General features: G+C 32.3%; 1 protein-coding gene across 1 annotated transcript in view; it reads right to left on the bottom strand.

Moving 5' to 3' along the window:
- ds (dachsous cadherin-related 1) overlaps positions 1-13,743 on the bottom strand; it is a 423,698-nt gene that overhangs the window by 28,025 nt on the left and 381,930 nt on the right. The window contains exons 8-9 of the mRNA XM_075297546.1: positions 5,520-6,735; positions 2,314-2,805 (exon numbers count right to left, since the gene is read on the bottom strand). Of these exons, the coding sequence (XP_075153661.1) occupies positions 2,314-2,805; positions 5,520-6,735 (1,708 nt within the window). The remainder of the gene's footprint in view (positions 1-2,313; positions 2,806-5,519; positions 6,736-13,743) is intronic.

The raw sequence follows: 13,743 nt of genomic DNA on the forward strand, positions 1-13,743 counted from the left end.
TAGACCCCATAAAATATATACCGATCGACTCAGAATCACCTTCTGAGTCGATCTAGTGCTTGGTGCCCGCCGGCCGTCCGTGGATTTGTTGTCCGCAAGATGCCGGTCGCAATTATTAACCGATTGTGATTAAATTTGGTATAGAGCGCTTCTTGGACACAAGGACGAACGCTATTGAATTTGGAAAAAAATCGGATCAAATTTAGATATAGCTCTCATATATATATGTATCGCCCGATTTCGATAAATGAGGTCAGATTGCGTTAATTTTCTAACCGATAGGCGTCAACTTTGACACAAAGTCATCCAATTGGCCACCCTTTAAGTGTGCACAATTTTATCGAAATCGGTTCAGATTTAGATATAGCTCCCATATATATGTATCGCCCGATTTTCACAAATGTGGTCATAAGTCCCTTATTTATCAACCGATCTGACTCAAAGTTAGCCAGATCTAATTTTCTACAGCACGTACTATATATGCAAAAAAATCATTGAAATCGGTTCAGATTTAGCTGCCTGAGTTTTCCAAATTTGGCTTATTTATCAACCTATAGTCTGGCTAAATATAATCTACTATAGCACTAACTATATGTGAAAAATTTCATCGAAATCGGTTCAGATTTAGATATAGCTCCCATATATATATGTATATCCCGATTTTGAAAATTGCCCCTACTAACATTATTCTTGCACTGTTAGAAAAATATGTTTTTCATATGTTCCGATATAAACAAAATGTGTTTCGGGCACAATTTTTAAACACAATATATTTAAGTGCAAACATGTAATGTTCCTAAACTAACACAAAATGTTTGGGACACATATGTTAATATGTTAGAATATATTATGTTTGGGGCATGAATGTTTCATATAAATAATATGTGTGAATGTAAACATATATACATTTACAAATTTCGAGTAAACATATATATGTTGTGATACTTTATTCAGAGAGCGACAGAGAGAGAGTTAGTATAGAGAAAGAAATAGAGATGGAAACCGGGAGATTTGAATAAAAAGATATCAACATAACACAGCGAGAGAATGAAATGAGAGCAATTTCTGTGAAACCGCTTGTATGTTGTTTCGGAAAACTGTTTTATAATAAAAATTTGGTATGCTTAAGTCTAAATATTATTTAATTTGAATAGTAGAATGAGTATTCGGAATAAAGAGAATAGACATTCGGAACCAAGATAATAGACATTTGAAAAAAAAAACAGCATATTTGTATTACAGAAAAAGATGCGAAGAACTCAAAAATTTCGTGGAAGTGAAAATTATGTGAGGGAATGAACACAATCTTCTTTGGGGAATTCTTCCAAGCATATACTATTTTTGGACTCAAAATGCTTCCAAACATATAATATGCTCACATAAAACAAACATATTAATGTCTCGGCGGTATCCAATAATATATGTGCTTCCTGCAAAATATGTTTGGAACATATGTTGGAGAAGCGATTTTTTTTTGAGGGTGTGACCACAGAGGCCTCATTTCTTAACTGATCTTACTGAAATTCTGCACAAGGTGACCTTTTGTGGTATCAATAAAACTTGCAAAATATTATATAAATTGGTTCAGATTTGGATATAGCTCCCATATATATTCTAAGCTCGATTTTCCCAAATTTGGCGTTAATACTCTTATTTATTAATCAATTTTACTCAATATCGTAGTTAGACTAACGTGTAGCTCTTACACGCAGAGAAGGAATATGATCACCTCAAACCTGTTTCAAGAGCAAAATGTTATTATTGTATGGTGACCATGTAACATGTTTGTCACTAAAATGTTATTTTCTCGTCAAATATAACCTGCTTGCCGAAATCAGATACATGATTTACGAGAAACCACCCAAAAATAACATTTTGCTCTTAAAACATGTTTGAGGTGATCATATTCCTCTCTGGGTGTACATAAATTTGTTTCCAAGTTTCCCAAATTTGGATTTTTACCCACACTAATTGAAAGATTTCTTCTTTTTTAATAATGGACTCAATATTAGTGGCATACTAACTCTGTAGGTGTAGAATCAACTATAGCTCCTAATACCAGACATATCTGTGTTCAGATTGTGACAAAACTCCCATAAAAATGTACCCTTTAATGTTCTTAAATATTGAAATGCGGTATATCTCCCAACCCTATACCATTGATACTCCACCCCACAAAAAATGTTTACTAATTCAGTAGGAGGGATATAGTCGGCCCCGCCCGACTTTCTGCTTTACTTACTTGTTTTATAATTTATGTTGACCTTTTGTTCCTTTTCACCTAGTCTTGAGGCTATGTAATTTTTCACTTACCTATAATTGTATAGACAATCTCTCCATTTGCTCCTTCATCTAAATCAGTGGCCACTATGGTATGTATCACAGCCAAATCACTATTTTCCGGCACCGATAAGGCATAGCAAGAGCCTGGTCTAAATTCCGGTGCATGATCATTAACGTCAGTTATGGTTATATGCAAAGTGGCCACATCAAATTGGCCATTTTGTGCTGTGGCTGCCTCATTCACCGACGAACGTTGTTGTCTACGAGCTGCCATTGCTGCCGCTGCTGCTACAGATGTCATTCCCAAAGCACTTGCCGTGGCTTCCGATGATGATGGGTCAATGGATCCCATTGCCATTAGATTGGCTTTTGAGCGTTTGGCATCGTAAACATAAATTGGCAAAATGTATGAAGCTTTTGTTTCACGATCAAATTGTCCGCGTGTGGTGACAATGCCACGTTGGGTGTCAACATGAAAATGATTATCGGCGACACCTGTTGGTATCTCATAGGTGAGATTGGCTGAATCGTCAACAGATGGTTTATAAGATGATGACGATGATGGAAAAAGGAAGAGATAAAAATAAAATAAAACCGTTAATTGTTTTTAACACTTTGTGTTTAGGATAGTAAAAAAGTTTTTTTTTTCAGAAAATATTGTAGAAATAGTGAAGCATTTAAAGAAAATGTTAATATTACTTAGTTGCCTTTGTTTTGTTAGAAGTTGAATGCTTCATTTCAATCGTGACACTTTGGGTTTTAGTACTTTCGTGGTACTGTCAATCTTTAGTTGAAGTGTGAAATGTTTAAATGGGGGAAGTTATTTTGGAAGAGTAGACATTTTTAGACATTTTGATGGACAAGACGTGAGTGAATTTTCATAAAGTTTCTCACAAGGAAAACGATATAAACATCAATTGTCTGTTTAAGGAAGAGATTTTGATTTTGAAAATATTTAAGGGAAATTTTGGAATAGCTTGGACGAAGAAATTACAAAGCGATGAGATTTGTTTTTGTAACTTTTTAAAGAAAATAATGAATATATTGTCATATCTCAATTTTTGAAGTATTGTACACGAAGAAAATTTCAATTGGAACTGACGAAACGTTTTCATTATTTTCACCATTAATCAGTAGTGTGAAACGTTTCATTATTAAGTCGAGTTTTAACGGCTTCTTAAATTTCCTAATTCAGACACGACTCCAAATAGAAATTGTATTATGTTTCAAGTAAAAAATGTTTTTAAATAAAGTATGGAAAAATATCTCACAGTTTTTAACGCTTTTTTGTTTTGTAGTCGAGACACAAAAAGTCAAAAAATTTAAAAACGATTTGACTCATTATACCAGCAAAAAAGCGTCGCAAAAAAAGTTGTGAAAATGTCCTTTTTGGATCCGGAATTGGTTCAAACTTGGCGCAGAAGCGATGTTAATTTAATAGCAGCACTGAATTTGCATCACTTCTTAACAGTCTAATGCCCTAATTTTTTTGCCAGTTGATTATATTTTCAATGTTAACGACACAAAAGCAAGAAAAGGAAACAAAAAAAAGTTATGCGTTAGAGTTCAGTATATGCTGCAAAGCCTCTTGAATAGATTTTACTAAGTTTTCTTTTTATTTTACCCATTTTTGTTGTCTTAAGGTGTGTTTTACTAAAAGCTTCCTGATTTTACGAAGCCTGTTTTGGATGTGAATTAAAAAAAAATTAATGATATTTTTCCAAATAAATTATTTTTATATTATTTTTTATGTCTTTTAATGCATTCTTACGCTTGTCTGAAACGTTTGAACTATACTATTTTCAAAAATTCCAAATTTTTCTGGAAGGGATTTAACATTTTTTTTTTCAAAAAAAAATTTAATAATTTAAAACACTTTATTAATTCTTGCTCTGTTTTTAACCTATTTGAAACAAAAAAAAAAAAAATAAATAAATAAAATTACCTATTAAAAATATGAAAGCAGCAAGTTATAAAAAATTGAATTAAAAAACCTTTTTGTGTACTTAAAATAAGAACATCTTTGGGAGGACATTTTTGGAAGTGCTTTTAAAGTTGTGCCTTTAGAAGAACTTCCACATTTTTTCCTGGGATGAAGATTTTTTCCGATTTATTAAAACCAACTAGACCTTAGTCAAATGAAAATTTCTTTCATGTTCAGATACCCAATTTGAAGTCGAATCACTTAACTATAAAGACAAATCGACTTCACTGAAAAGTCGAATTTTGGATCGAATTTTGGACAAGGAAAAAATTCGTCTATGCTATGCTAAGCAAAATTCTCATTCGTATTTTAAGGACACGAAATCTTTGACCTCAACTACTTTCAGTATTTTTTTTCAGTGTATGAAGAATCGTTTTCTACTGGTAGTTTATAACTTTTAAAAAATTTCTACCTGCGACATATGAGGAAAATCAAATGAAAATGGACGGACGGATGTATATCCAGGATCATGTCAACTCAAAAGGTGATTCTGAGCCCACAAGTGTATACATTACTGGCTCTAGAAATAATTCAACCACAGTGCAAAAAATCTTTATATTAGAGACATTCGTGTTGTTTGCTACGAAAAGATGGCATTCATTTTTGAAGGACGTGAAATCTTTGTACTTATGACAATATTTTTTTCCAAAAAAATTTTTAAGCCTGACTACAGCATATAAAAATTGACTTTTAGAAATCTTTAAAGGACTTAAATCATATTTTTACCAAATTTTACTGAAAAAAAAAAATCAAAATGAGTGTCAAACTTTTTTTTTCTGGAGCACTTTCGTAATACCTGGATATCATTTTTGGAAAATATTCTTATGTTATATATCCAATATGAGCTAAAAATATCAAATTTTGAGTCTGAAGTTACACGATTATATATTAGGAGCACAATTTTCATTTTTTTGTGAAAAAAAAAATTCTTTTTTATCCTAATGGTAAGATCACATTAAGCAAATATTTGACCGAAATAAATAAAGAATTCCAAGCTTAAGACCCTAGCAGTTAAAGCTTACAATTATATTTATAATTTTATTGTAAATATAATTAATAAATAAATAAAAAAAGAATTCGTCGTCACAATCAAAACAGCAAATATTTTTAGCTCAAATTGGATACATAACATAAGAATATATTACGAAAGTACTCCAGAAAAAAAAGTTTGCCACTCATTTTGGGCAAATATTGGAGCGTGTGACCATAGCCCTATGAATATACAGAATTACAGTAAACATTATTTACTCACCATTTTCACCACCATTCAAAGATTTTGCCTTCACTTCCAATACAAAACTACCAGTTGGGGATTTTTCCGAAATATTGGCATAATACATGGACTGTGTAAAACGAGGTGGATTACTTTTTGTTCCACGCACCAAAATTTGCAACTTCATCAAAGAGCTCCGGCGCTCCTTATCACGACCATGATCTTGAGCCTTAACAACCAATTCAAATTTGTTACGATTTAAAGTTCTTTTTGGACCATGGCTCTCCACTTCACCACTATTGCCATGGGGAGGTAATGATTTGACAAGTTCCAAAGATCCAGAATCAGGATTCAAACGAAAGTAACCCAATTCATTGCCACTTTCCAGTATATAAGAAATTCGGCCATTATTTCCAGAATCCTTATCGATGGCCACCATTTGTAGTAGAACATCTCCTATGCGTCTATTATCGCTTATATAAATCAACGATGTAGGCGTGTCCACTTTACTGGGAACTCCATAACGATTACGCATCTCTTTCTGCACAGGAGGTATAACGAACTCGGGGTCATTGTCATTTTCATCCAAAACTTTAACTACAGCCGTGACTGTGGAATGCAAACGTTCCGATTTATTTTCAGCCAAATCGAAAGCCTGGACAATGAGTATATATTCCTTAATCATTTCATAATCTAAGGAACCCATTAGAGTTAGACCTCCCGTTAAAATATCCACAGCAAAGAGATCTTGCTCCTCCAAGGTATTAAGAGAATTTTTCTCTACCGGATTTATATTTTTTGGGGTATATTTCAGCAATTTATATTGAACTTGACCATTTAATCCCATATCAATGTCAGTGGCTGTGAAATTGTATAATACCGAACCGGGAGGCATTAACTCGCTGACTTGCAGTCCTATAGGATCTTCCAACCATATTGGGGCGTTATCATTGATATCGGTTATTTCAATTTTAACTGCTATGGCACTACTCTGGGGATTATTACTGGCACTTGTATCGAGAGCTCGTACTTCCAAGCGATATTCTGATTGTTCTTCACGATCCAGTTGACGGGCTACCACCAGGGATCCAGTATGACGATCTATATCAAAAACTCCTTCTACCACATCTTTAGAGAGGGCAGCCAGAGTGTAAGTGATATAGAGATTATCCTCATGAAATATCATATTTTGTTTACGGCCATCACTACCATCCACATAGCCGACAATATGACCTATGCGTACATTTTCGGAAACCTGGAAATGGAAATGAAGATGATTGTCATTAGAAAAGAGAAAATAAAATTTTTAATATATATGGGATTGCGGAAAAGAAGAGCCAAAAGTCGGCCAAACACACTGAAAAAAATATCGTGTTAATATGAAATAAAGTGAATCTTGAAATTTATGACAAATTTCTTTAAAAGTAAAAAAATAATTATAGTAATCTGCATATCTTTTGATTTAAGTTTTTTTTTTCATTCGATTTAGGTCAAGAATTTTAGAAATTGCCGGTACTTCGTTAAAATCCTATGTCTTTCGAGTTAGTCGAATTTTTCCCTTTTCGAATAATTTCCCTTAAAATAAATAAAAATATTTTTGCATTTAAATAAATAATCTTAAAAAAGTCAGATATTGAATATTTGGATTAAATATTTGGATTAAAGAAAAATCAAAATCATGTAAAAAATTAGTTGTGTAAATTATTTTTATTTTTTTTTTAATGAAATATGTAATCTACACTCTAAAAACCATGAACCCATCAGAAAGGAATAATAAAAAAATAAGTTAATTTAGAATTTAGTTAATTTATTTCATTTAAACTGTATTTTTATTTAGTAAATCTTGATGCTTCAATTGTGTATAATTTTCCCCCGTTGTTAGTTCGTTTAACTATCGTACACAAAAAATTATTAAAATCAAGGGAAATTAAATTAATTCCATGAATTAAAATACAATAAAATTGGGTTTAGTGTCACATACACTGGAAAAAGCAGTGAACCCACCAGGAAAGAAAACTTTAGTTAATTTTAGAAAATTTTAACTAAACTGTATTAGAAGCGCAGATGTCACGACGATTTCACTAAAATAAGTAAATATTTTTCGACAAATTCCAGAACATTTAGTAGACATAATTATTTTTCTTCACTTTAAAAGAAAAATTTCTTCTTTTCTTTCTTTCTTTTGTTGGAGTTTTTTGAATATCTTCAAAAATTTTAACTTTTACCAAAAAATACAAAATTGTTATTTTTTCAATAACAAAAAAAAAAAATATTTTTGAACCAACAACACAGTCCATACGTGGTATATATTAAATTAAAAAAGACCGATTAAATACGTAATAATTCAGTTTGACAAAATTTTCTATAGAAATAAAATTTTGACAAAATTTTTTATAGAAATAAAGTTTTGACAAAATTTTTATAGAAATAAAATTTTAACAAATTTTCTATAGAAATAAAATTTTGAAAAAATTTTCTATAGAAATAAAATTTTGGTAGATTATTTTTGGCTCGAGTGGCAACCATGATTATGAGCCGATATGGACCAATTTTTGTGTGATTGGGCATCGGCTATATATAATTATAGACCGATATGGACCAATTTTGGCATGGTTGTTTATATGGGGGTTATATATAATTATGGACCGATATGGACCAATTTTTTGCATGGTTGTTAGAGACCATATACGAACACCACGTTCCACATTTGAACCGGTTCGGATGAATTTTGCTCCTCCAAGAGGCTCCGGAGGTCAAATCTGTAGAACGGTTTATACGGGGGCTATATATAATTATGGACCGATACGGACCAACTCTGGCACGGCTGTTAGAGACCATATACTAACACCATGTTCCAAAATTCAACCAGATCGGATGAAATTTACTTCTCTTAGAGGCTCCGCAAGCCAAATCTGGGGATCGTTTTATATGGGGGCTATATATAATTATGAACCGATGTTGACCAATTTTTGCATGGTTGTTAGAGACTATATATTAACATCATGCCCCAAGTTTCAGCCGGATCGGATGAAGTTTGCTTCTCTTTGAGGCTCCTCAAGCCAAATCTGTGGATTGGTTTATATGGGGGCTATATATAATTATGGACCGATGTGGACCAATTTTTGTTTGGTTATACAAAAACCATGTACCAAATTTCAGCCGGATCGGATTAAATTTGCTTCTCTTTGAGGCTCCGCAAGACAAATCTGGGGGATCGGTTTATATGGGGGCTATATATAATTATGGACCGATGTGGACCAATTTTTGTATGGTTATTAGAGACCATATACCAAAACCATGTACCAAATTTCAGCAGGATCGGATGAAATTTTCTTCTCGTTGAGGCTCCACAAGCCAAATCTGGGAATCGGTTTATATGGGGGTTATATATAATTATGGACGGATATGGACCAATTTTTGCGTGGTTGGTAGAGACCATATACCAACATCATGAACCAAATTTCAGTTCGATCGGATGAAATATGCTTCTCTTAGAGGTTCCGCTAGCCAAATCTGAGGGTTCGTTTATATGGGGGCTATACGTAAAAGTGGACCGATATGGCCCATTTGCAATACCATCCGACGTACATCAATCAAAACTATTTGTGCCAAGTTTCAAGTCGATAGCTTATTTCGTTCGGAAGTTAGCGTGATTTCAACAGACCGACGGACGTACGGACATGCTTAGATCGAATCAGAATGTCACCACGACCCAGAATATATATACTTTATGAGGTCTTAGAGCAATATTTCCTATGGTGGATGGTATAAAAACTTTTTGGTGTTCGGTCGAAGCAGTGATCGAAACCACGACCCTTGGCATGCAAGGCGGACGTAGCAACCACGGTGCTCCACGGTGTCCAACTAAATGTATGTTTCTGTTAAATAAAGTTTGTTTAATCGGCTCGTGGGCGCCGCAAGCTATGCTATATAAATATAATTTTCTATTGATGACAATAACAGCTACATAGCTCAGTGGATAGTGTGTTGGCTTACAAATTGCGGCGGTTCGATTCTCCGTCCAGGCAAAAGGTAAAATTTAAAAAATTTTTAAAATCGAATAATTTCTTCTACATTGTTTGTATTACAGAAAAATGTGCTAAAAACTAAAAAACCTCGTGGAAGTGAGAAAGATGTGAGGGAAAATGCAATTAGCTAGAAAAGATTGATTTTTGAGTTAGTCTTTATGAAATTGTTTTTACATCATGGAAAAGAATAACCGTTTATCACAAAAAGTATATACTTTTCTTCCAAATAAACTTCCTTAAAGCAAAAAGCAAATGAGAAACGAACATTGTTTGTCTAAAATTTGGTTTGGAAGGGAAGAATTATTTTTTTGCGTGTGTATAAAACCTACAGAACTACAGCTCATTTAATTTAGTTTTCTTTTATTTTTTTTTTAAAGTTAGTTCTCGTTTTATTTTTCTACATTAATTTTCTATAGCGTAAAATTAAAAAATTTACGATCTAAATGTGGGTATAAGTATTAATGACAACGCAAAAAGTTCAATGTAAAACAATCCATCCAATGATACAATTAATTTTTGCGTTTGTTTAGTTAAAAAATAAATTAATCAATCAATGAAGAAATATAAGAATAAATTTATAAAATTATAAAAAAATGTTATATATTAAGATTTTTCAATCAATTAAATGAATATTGTTTACTACACAATTAAGATTTCAATTGAAAAATGTTCAATTATAGAATAACGTAATTTTTCCCATAAAGCAGTTTACAGTTTTCTGTGTATAAATCTTTGAGTTGCTAATTTTGCCAATTTAATACCAAAATTTACAACTTTTTGAAAAACATTCAAATGCCTGTTTTCGGGCAACATAAATTATATTTTTTGGCAAATGTAGAATAATAGACATATTAATATTTATAATACGTAATTCGTTAATCGTTAAAATATTTTTTTTTTCTATCAATGTAGTTAATAATTTCCAACTGAGAACAATAATACAACTCATTTAAATTGGCTTATTTGATGTAAAGAGTAAAGCTATTGCTGAGTACTTCTTAAGAAGATTATGTTAAGACGCCCACGCATTTGCTCCTTTTCATTTTTTTTTTTATAAATTTACATTATTTTTCAAAAGAAATCTGACAATTTCTTCCCATTAAAATAAATATTCTTTTGGTAATTTTTCATCATTCTAAAGAAAGGCTAAGCCCATTAAATGTTTATTCTTACCGTTTTAATCCTTAACCCAAATTAATAATGTACCTCACGTTTCAACTTCGCACATGTTTTGCATAGCTTCATAATTTAACTGGCTTCAAGTTTTTTTGTTTTTATTGCAATTTTTTGTTGGATCTTTGGAGCTAAGCAAACGAAATTGTGCAAAGTCCTCATTCTGGTAAATAAATGAAAAAAAATGTTGGATTGTTTTAGCAATGTTCCATCGTGTCATCATTGTTGAATGTTAAAGGCGATTGCTGTTCGCCAGGATTTTGAAACATTTTTACAATAACCCATTCCCTCTTGTCCACAAAAAAAAAAAAAATTAAATAAAAAAAGAAGAAAAAAAATAGGAACGTTTTTGTTGAATGCAATTAACTGCATTTTCAGGCAAAACATACAAGCATAGGTGGACAATGATGCAAGTCTACGGTACTTGCTTGGATGAACGTTTAGCCCAATGACTCAACCAACAACAGTTTCGGATGATGTGCTTGTTGTTGGGATACCAATTAAAAAACTGTTACATTTTATTGTCACAATTTAGCTGTATTCTGTATTCAGTTTTTTTTTTTGGTTTTATATGTCCGCAGTCACTCAGATAGCCCCTTGTTGACAATGTGTTTTTTTTTCGTAATAAGTATTGCCCTTTCCCTTGATCAATTCAAGCACTTCCCAGCAAAAAAAATTGGAAGTTCTTCTCAAGGCACAACTTTAAAAGAACTTCCAGAAATGCTCTCCCAAAGATGTTCTTTATTTTAACTGCACAGGAAGTTCATTTGAGTCGATTCTTTTTATAACCCACTTTTTTCATACTTTTAAAGGGAAGTTTATTTTTATTTGTTTCAAATAGGTTAAAACATATTAAGAATTAATAAAATGGTACAAATTATTTAAATTTAGCCGAAAAAAAATGTTAAATCCTTTCTATAAAAATTGCAAATTTTTGAAAATATTTGATGACAAACGCTGCAGACAAGCGTTATAACCATAAATTTTTTTTTTAAATCATTCATTTGTCGAAATATCACAAAAATTCTCAATTCACATCCAAAACACTGAATTCACAAATGATGCAAATTCAATGCAGCGGCTGTTGAAATATTGGAATCCGTCCTATGACAAGCCCATGTTAAATTCATCGCTTCTGCTTTAATTTGGCATCACTTCCGGATCCAAAAAGAACATTTTCTTTACTTTTTTGGCGACGCTTTTTTTTACTGGGTGAGTACACCCAGAGAAGGAATATGATCATCCCAAACATGTTTTAAGAACAAAATGTTATTTTTGGGAGTGAACCTGGAACATGTATGTCGCACCCACGTTATTTTCTCAAAAATTATGTGTCTGATTTCGGCAACCATTTTTGCTACAAAAATTTTCCATGTTCACCATCCAAAAATACATAAGCGTAGGAAGGCCTCCGGGGACGGGGCTTAGACCCCCCCAGAAAAATTTTAGCCCCCCCCAGAATTTGAAAACCTATTTACGATTTTACATTTTTATAAAAATTAAACAAGTATATACTCGTACAACGCACAAAGTTCCACTAAAGACTTTCATGCACAATCGAATTACTTGGGTTGTGGTAGAAGTCTGATATTTATGAAATAAAGCTGTGGTTGAACTTATGATTTAGTTGAATAAAAAATAGTAATTGATATTAGAACAATTCTTTCATAAATTAATATCTTAATAATGCTCCAAAAAAGCGTCGCCAAAAAGAAATGAAAATGTTCTTTTTGGGTCTGGAAGTGGTACACTCTTACTTACTCTTTTACTCTTTTTTTAAACTATTTGAAAAAAGAAAACAAAAAATTACGCATTAAAGTATAAAAAAAAAATGAAGTAAAAAACTTCCTGTGTAGTTAAAATAGTTAACTTCTTTGTGAGGACATTTTTGGAAGTGCTTTTAAAGTTGTGCCTTTAGAACAACTCCCAATTTTTTGTTGGGAAAAGTGTGGAACTACCCTACGGGAAATGGATCAACCACAGAACTGGTACAGGAATTGTCACTGGTGTGTATGGACCAGTCCCAGTTCTGATCAAAACGTATGGAAGGGACCGTCAACCTTTACATGGGTTTGTCATTGACGGAGTAAACTTACATTTTAGGACGCGTCTTGGACTCACCCCAAAGGACATGTCCTGGGACAATTTAGCAGGAGCAACCCATAAACAGGTCCTCAGGAACCAGTCTCGGACAAACTCTTAGAAATCTCTTTCAATTTGGGCTCCTAATCGAACCCGAAATGAAAAAAAAAATTGAAATATATCGAACAAAAGGTTATTCTGATAATTTTATTTCACAATTTGCACCAATTTCCCGTAGGGTACTTTTAGTTGCTTTATTATAAATTGATTCTCGAGTTATTTTGATGTCTATTTTTTATTAAATTTTATGAAATAAAACATTAGTTGAACCTATAAGTTCACTCTATAAAGTTTTAGCTATAGCCCCCCCTAGGAAAATTGTCTAGCTACGCTAATGCAAAAATAACATTTTGCATAGCATTAAAACATGTTTGGGGTACTCATATTCTTTATCTGCGTCTAGAGATTGTAATAAGAATAAAAAATTAATTTTTTCTAATTTTGGTTTTCGAGTTGTAGACTTTTTCAAAATTTGGAAACGTTGACTTTTAATTGTTGCGATTATTGGAAATTAGGTGAAGCGAATAACAGATATATCTCGAAACTTGTCTCCCTTATGTGCCGTTCATATTATCATTTTGTCGCAAAGATAATGCCAATGATAAATTTTTCGAAACATGTCCCAGATGTCGCCCGCATCATAATTAATTTTCGATGTCATAATCGATATTGCAGTTTATTCATGTGATCGATTATTTATCGATTTTTCACTTATCGCCGACAATTCTGAGCGTTTGACCCCACTGTGGGATTTTCTACGAAAACAGACATTTCGTACGGTTTACTGATAGACTGAACGGCGAATTGTTCATATCGACTTTTTTAGAAAACAATCGATTTTGGTCAACATCAAAAATTGATTAGAATATTTGAGTTAATTTTCCAAAAAATTTGAAGTTTCAGAAAGTGGATTTGGTCTT

The sequence above is a fragment of the Haematobia irritans genome, chromosome 2 (genome assembly GCF_050003625.1).
Source record: "Haematobia irritans isolate KBUSLIRL chromosome 2, ASM5000362v1, whole genome shotgun sequence".
Lineage (NCBI taxonomy): Eukaryota > Metazoa > Arthropoda > Insecta > Diptera > Muscidae > Haematobia > Haematobia irritans.